Source organism: Podarcis pityusensis (assembly GCF_964106645.2).
Source record: "Podarcis pityusensis genome assembly, chromosome: 1".
NCBI classification, from domain to species: Eukaryota; Metazoa; Chordata; class Lepidosauria; order Squamata; family Lacertidae; genus Podarcis; species Podarcis pityusensis.
The window spans coordinates 98040960-98048265 of record NC_138028.1 but is presented as its reverse complement, the minus strand read 5'-3'; the positions used below and the strand labels follow the sequence as shown (position 1 = coordinate 98048265).

At 41.1% G+C, this 7306-nt stretch overlaps 1 protein-coding gene across 7 annotated transcripts in view; it reads right to left on the bottom strand.

Annotated features, from left to right (window-relative positions):
- Nucleotides 1-1410: 1410 nt before the first annotated feature.
- Nucleotides 1411-7306, bottom strand: part of R3HDM1 (R3H domain containing 1) — a 47782-nt gene continuing 41886 nt past the window's right edge. For all 7 annotated transcript variants that reach the window (XM_081006012.1, XM_081006014.1, XM_081006016.1 and 4 more), the window contains 6 exons: nucleotides 7198-7301; nucleotides 5856-6025; nucleotides 5096-5246; nucleotides 4763-4845; nucleotides 3994-4078; nucleotides 1411-2852 (listed from right to left, as the gene is read on the bottom strand). In XM_081006012.1, coding sequence (XP_080862138.1) covers nucleotides 2488-2852; nucleotides 3994-4078; nucleotides 4763-4845; nucleotides 5096-5246; nucleotides 5856-6025; nucleotides 7198-7301 — 958 coding nt within the window. In that variant the 3' untranslated portion in view covers nucleotides 1411-2487. The remainder of the gene's footprint in view (nucleotides 2853-3993; nucleotides 4079-4762; nucleotides 4846-5095; nucleotides 5247-5855; nucleotides 6026-7197; nucleotides 7302-7306) is intronic.

Here is a 7306-nt window from a genome sequence, read left to right as displayed (position 1 = left end):
TAATAAATGAGTTTGCCACTGTATTTGCAAGTGACAACTCAAACAAAAACATGCTATTGGCAGGCCAGCTGTCTGGAAGGTACAACCCATAATGCAACACCTGCACTTTTAAGTAGGCTAAAAATGCTGGCTGCCAATCTAAAAAATATAGCATGCTAACTCTGTACTAAAATGCTTTGTTATACTTTGAGGAAATGGCATTAACAGGCAGTATGTACTAAGAAGCTGCCTCAACAAAAGTCCTTAATATGAGTTTAAGGACCACAGTATCTCCTGAATATGATATTTTCTCAGTACTTAGCCACCTAATATAAATTTCTGCCAATCTGTTATCTGAATTGACAATCTGAACAATTTCCTCCTAGCAACTCCACTTGTATGGGCTAATCTTGTGTAGCAGCGATGGCCGCTGGACTACAGCTCCCTTGATCCGACTATTGGTCATGCTGGCTGCAGCTAATAGGAGTTCTAAATACATCTGGAAGGCACTAATTTCACCACCCATTGTACAGAATAAAACGGCTAACTGATGCACTGTGGTTGCATTTGGCTGGGCAGCTTATCATTTTACTGCTAACAATTAAATCCTACTTTCTATTTAGCAGCTTGTAACTCGTTCCTAATTAGTCTTCCATCCAGACAGTTTCCTGGACCAAATTGACTGTAGCCAAGGTTGTACTACCGTTTTGTATGCCATAAAAGTGGATTTGACAACTTTTTTTGTTCAGCACCATATTCCACCCAGTTTATCTCCATGATTCATTTAATGCCACTGTGATTTTAGGAGGAGGAAGAGTAGTGTGGAACAGAGAAACTATCAGAAAGTGGAATTAGTCGAAGAGATGCTGATTACAACAAAGGTTTTTACATTAAAGCTGTAAACCCACCATAGATTATCCCACTAAACTTAATGTACAGTCATACCTCATGTTACGTTTGCTTCATGTTACATTCTTTCAGGTTATGTCCAGCAGCAACCCGGAAGTACCGGAAAGGGTTACTTCTGGGTTTCGTTGCTCACGCATGCGCAGAAGGGCTAAATAGCACTTCACGCATAAACACCAAATCGCGCTTCACACCTGCGCAGATACGGCGTTTCAGGTTGCACGCTTTTCATGTTGCAAAGGGGCCTCCGGAACGGATGCCATTCGCAACCAGAGGTACCACTGTAATTTAGTTCCAAGTAATTGTGCACAGAATGGGCACTGTATGACTTTGCTACTAAGATCTTACTTTCTCTATTTATGGCCAGAACTAATTCAATTTAATTGAAGTCTTACCTCATGCAGAAGTCCAATCTGGTACCCTCCATTGCTTAAGGATGCCTGCTATGACTATCTACAACTGCATTATGAAATATGAAATATGTCCATTTCTTTCAAGCTCACAAAAAAAAGTACACCGGAAAACTTGTACTTGTAAACATTTATTTTTTTTCCAAACTGAAGAAAGGCTTGCATCAGCACACATTGTACAGCCTTGCAAATTATACAGAAATTGAAAAGGTGTCTCCTTTATATGTGCAATGAATCATTTGATGTCCAGTGATCCTCTACAAATGATGAAAAAACATATTTAAACCACTTAAGAAGTTTCCAGCACTTATCAAATGCGATTACTCTTACAGTAAAAAAAGAAAAAGAAAAGAAAACTATATCAATGGGAACACAATTAAAGTGCAAACTTTTTTTTTTTACTTTTTGCCATTTGGGGGAGTCACATTTAATTTCCTCACTGTGTATTAAAAACTAATGGGCTCCAGTTAAAAATTTTCTGCAGTGCTCATTTCCCCCCTTTTAATACTTATCCTGATGGAACAGAAGCAAGCTGCTCAGGAATATAATTTATTGGCAGTTAAAGGTTCACATCTCTAAAGTAAATCTTGAAACGGCAGGACTGGAGAAGGTCTTCAGTAGTTATTGTTGGATTCCATTACCCTTGGAAGAGGAACAGAGGGGAAGAGAAATATGCTACCTTCCTTGCCCTTTGGCATACTGGGCTAGAAACACAGTGAAATTCCTTGGAAGCGCTTCTCTTTCCCTCCCTCCCCCAGATCACTGCCCTTAAACTGATAGAAGTGTGCTGGCTGTGTGCAAAGGGATTACAAAATACACGTAAGAATATGGTTTTTCCTTATGAACAAAAGTTCGCTGTACAACAGAGCTTTGGATCTGATACAAGAATTCAGAAATATAAAACGAAACTACTACAAAAGGGGTGTTTTCAACAGCATTCTTCAGAGAAGGCTGCCTGTCCGTTTCACATCACAGCAGTATTTTACTTTAAGTTGTTGATGATTTAAATTGCGTGTTAATTTCTGCATCTTCTCCTGGATCACTGGGCTTATTTTCTTCAAAGGCTTTACTGTCACATGACATCCAAGGAGTCTTTTATGAAGACAACAAAAACCCATAAACATCAAGCCAATCAAGTAGAGGAGATAAGGACATGGAAGTGATAAAGGCTGAATGTTCAATGACGTGGCTGTTACTGAGAACTAGCCCTTTCCAGAATGTGAAAGTCGTAGTGCTTCTTGCTTGTTCTCAGCCTAAACTTGTTCAGTGAATTACTTTGTTTCTTCAATGCATTTTGGGCTGCAGACATGGTTGGAAACGTTGCTAGAACCGTGTACGTAGATGCCAAGTCACTAAGTTTGGAAGGTTCAGCGTTCACATTACTATCTCCACTACCACAGTAGTGATGGTGTTGCTGCTGTTGCACTTGTAGGAACTGGGGATCCCGTAGCCACCGAATCTTGGCACCAACTTTAAGAAGTTCCACAAATAATTTTTCAGCTTCTGCACGAGTTATTCCTTCTGGCAGTTCAGTAATTTCTAAGACTTTTCCTACAACTGAGGGGTGGAAAAAGACATGCAGGATTAAAAATGGCTTGCTTTGTAATGCCTATGGTATCCAGAGCCAGACCCACCAACAAGTTTTTGTGCTTGGCTGGCAATCAACCCAGTTCCTTGACCTAACAATTCAATAATGCCCATTGTTATCAAGAAGAAACAAATGAGACATCAATAGCTGTGCAGCAGCTATTTTAAAAACTTACTGAATGGAAAGGTGCAGCATATGGTCATGAAATGACAAGGGCCACCACACCCTCTCAATACCTAGAAAAAAGGTAATCTATTAACTGCCAAGTTTTCTACAATGGCCTGAGGATACTAATGTCAAGATCAGTGTATCCAGTGGTGATTGTCCTTAGGCAGGAGGGAATTTATCAGTGGGACTCTCTGAAGCAGATTTAGGAGGGGTGCAGGGAGGATCACTGAAATGTCTCCTTCCCTTTTCTACTGACAGATTCCCTTCTGAAAACCCACTGCCATAATTAGAGATTACCCAGTAAATTTAAGTGGCTATGGGTTTCAGTAAGTAGTAGCAGTAGTCAACAACTTCAAAAATACTGATGCTTCTAAATCTGCTGTTTTGCAACAAATTGAATGTGAGAACCAGCATTTCCAGCAGGAACCCAAATTATAATATTTGGCTTTCCCCTCTCATGGCAGGAACCCTACAGATAAAACACACACACAAACACCCCCCCCCCATCTGCTGGAACAGAAATGTCACTTTGTGATTCTTGCAAGAGTCTTTCACAAACTCTGTCTCCGTTACAGGTACGTTTTAAAAAAAGCTCTCCAATGAGATTTATACACATTCCAGATATGGCAGCAGTTTCAAAACAAAAAACGTACTCTGGCTCTTCATCACAGAGAGGGGCACGTGTACAAAGCATACTATGCAATATCAGCTTAATATCATGAATGTGATCATGGTGATAGGGAAATAGCAGTAGCTCGCACAATCTGAGCACAGATGCAAAGCACTTTGGACAGGTAACCTATCGCACCTCTTATTGCTGTGGCATATTCTGAATCCATCTCCAGAAGACATTTAGACCTAGAGAGCTGTGATAGAATGGTAACAGGCATAATATACCTTCCTAGTAGTTCAGCTGCATCAAAGTTACAATAAGTCACATACCTGGTTCTCCTGCACCAAGGTCTGTTGAAGCAGCCTTTTTGGCTGGCTTTCTTCCTCGGTTCCCATGTCTGCTTCCAGGCTGACACTACCAGGGAGAGGGGCCAGACATACACAAAGAATGATCAGAGGTTGATTTTTACCTCCCACAAGGGATGGAGGGTATGACACAATTCATCTAAGTGGAGCAAATGGTAAACTACTGCTTCCTTTTCTTGAAAATGTTTTACTTGGCAATAGGTGCGGTGCTGTGCCATTTGAACCCATGAAGTAGCACATCTCTCACACTGACAAAAATTACTTGCACTCCAGAAGAACTCGAATAATTGCATTCGAGTAATTGGTCAATGAACCCTCTTTGAGATCCAAACAGCACAGTGTTGGTGCACTTCTACACTCTGCAAGATGGCAGTAGTTCTAGGTGAAGCCTAGATTCTTACTACCCCCAAACCTGTCTTTAACCTGGATTTCAACTTGAGACACAGAGGGCAAACATATACAGAATTCTGTAACACTATGCAGTTTCATTTTGACAATGGACATTTTTGTCTAGCCTAATTTGTAATGAACCTATCTTGGTTCTCCCCACCTCAAACTGGAGCATCACTTATGCATGTTTTTTATTTCAAAATAGCTGCTCCTACTTTTTACAAACGTTAACAATTCTTTTTTTTTAGGAAAGTGGGTAATCTCTCTTTCCCATTTATAAAATGAACCTGACTTACAAACAAGTGACATCCAAATTATTGGGCTGTTTCCTACTGTTCCCTACCTGTGGACCTGCTACATGCCCATGTAGCAGAGCTGGAGGATTGTACTGCAACGGCTGACCAAGTAAGGGATATCTGGCATCTCCTGAAAAAGACACATAAATAAACTTAGGTTTCAGATTGCTCAATCAATTCTAAATAATTCTAAACAAATGCAATTAACTGTTTCTGTGCAATGGTATCAATATTCCAAGTCAATGAAACTGCACTGACAGCAGTTAATTAGGATGGAGTCAGTTCCAAATTCATGGGAAGTCAACATGCCTTAGGAGAAACATTAAAATTCAACTCTCCAAGTGATTAAAAAAAAGTAAAAAATGTAATCAAGTTCTCACCTTGTCCAGGAACAAAAGGTCTAGAGAATGGGGGCACAAGAGGAAGAGGTGTTAACGTGGGACGGATGTTCTTTATGTTTGACAGCTGACTTGGCGCTGGCGACTGGGCTGGAGAGGTGACAGGACTACCTATTTGTGGACTATGCTGCAACTTTAAAAGAAAACAAAAAAGGAAAGAGAGCATTATGCCTGAGTTTACGAGAATAGATGAAAGCAACCCTTGCAAGTTTGTTTGGTGGGGAGGTGGGGGCCGTTGTGAATATCAGTTTCATAGATTGCAAGTGAACTTTGAATTTGTGCATTTTGAAATCTTCTCATTTCCCATTTCATATAAAGAGATGATTCTCTGTTATGCAGCTATGATGCATAAAATCACAAGCCCATTACAAAGTTGTTACTACTACTGTGACTGGCAAGATGCTTAAACACAAGAAACAATACTCTGCCCCTCTTCCTAGACATGTAAGTCAGGAAACCTATTGGGGATACCATTTGAAGGACAGACTGTGACCCATACTAGTGTGCTGTTCCTTTTGCTGCAGCACTAGGCCATCCCATATTGTGGTGTGTGTGGGCGAAGACACAGGAACCACTGATTATACCAAAAAAGGGGCAATTTTCTACTGGCGATCTGTACAACTTTCTTAGTCGTTTCCACAATATATAATATTTAGGTATGTAAATATTTTTAAAAACCTGCTACACACTGAAAATGATGAAATGAATGCTCCCCCCCTTTTAAAACATCAAAATGGAATACCTGTGTAGAGCTGTCCAAAGCGCCAAAATCTGTTGACTTCTGCCCTCTTTGATGGTCACAATAATATTTATTTTGTTTCCACTGGGGAGGTGAATGGGGTCGAGGCTGAGGATTGTTGGGTATACTGAGTTGCATCATTACCATTCCTCCACCTGGTGGTGGTGCTACTGCTACAAAACAAAATTAGGAAAGAAGGGTGCTTAAGTTCCTAGTTACCCCAACCTTCCTAAAGATTGCTTCCAGTCACATTAACCCAGCCACCTGCTAAAGCCACCAGCAAATTCTCCACTCCGTAATCCACCAATGTCAGAGATGAAGATGGGGTGAGACACAATTCAGGGCTTTTGTACATGTTGGAAGCAATTTTGCAGCCCTCCAACCTACTTTTTATATATACTCCGTCTACTGCACAACAGTTTTCCTGGGGGGGACGGGGACTATAGCTCATAAAGAAACAGGTACCTGTGTATCTGAAAAAGTGTGCATGCACACGAACGCTTATACCAAGAACAAATTTAGTTGGTCTCTAAGGTGCTACTGGACAATTTTTTTTATTTTTATATATATATTTCCTAAAGAAACAAATCTCCAAAATCCCAACTAATAACATTTAGAAACCCAGAGCTATTATTCTTTTTCTTCCTCTTTTTACAGTTCCATTAAGAACACCAAGTACACAATGCAAAGTACCAATTGTTCTCTGAAATTATAAGGATTTACTAGAAACCTTTTGTGGGTGCTTTGAACACAAAAGCCAGACCTAGGATATGCTGAGCACCCACTGCTCTCCAGATCCTTATTTCATTCCTCTCCTTCCCTTCCTTGAAGGAACTGAAGGTGGCACATACAGTCTCTCCTTCTCAAGTTCATTCTTTCCATAACCTTGTGAGGTAAGTTAGGCCAGAACAGCAAAAATATTTTAGGCCAGGAGAGCAGACAGTTGACATCATTGCCCCAATGCCCACTTCATTGGTGGCGGCAGTGGCTGCTGCTGCCGACAGGAAGAGGTCTGTCTAATTTTGGTGAACTCCACTTCCCCAGCAGAAGGCCCACCCCTGCCTGATGCATGCCATCCCACACTGGTTGGAAGGGTGCCCCTGGCCTTCTTGATAGGGCTTCTCAGGGGTCACGGGGCCTGGAGGGGTATTCAGATAAGAAGGCAGGCAAGTCTCCATTCATGAACTTCAACAAATCTTAGAATCCAGTACATGCATTACTCACTGTAAGCAATTTAACTGGACTAGGATTGATAAGCAAATAAGGTTGTTGTCTTTATTTTTAAAAAATTAGCCCCACGATCAGAGAGTGAAAGGGCCTAATGGTCACGACTCTCTTTTCACACCTGCACACTGTTGTCCTTGGAGTTGCTGGGAGTTGCAGGGCGAGGTTGTCCGAGGGAACGGTATCTGCTCTGATCCAGGAGGCTGAAGATATGCTACTGATGAGCTGCA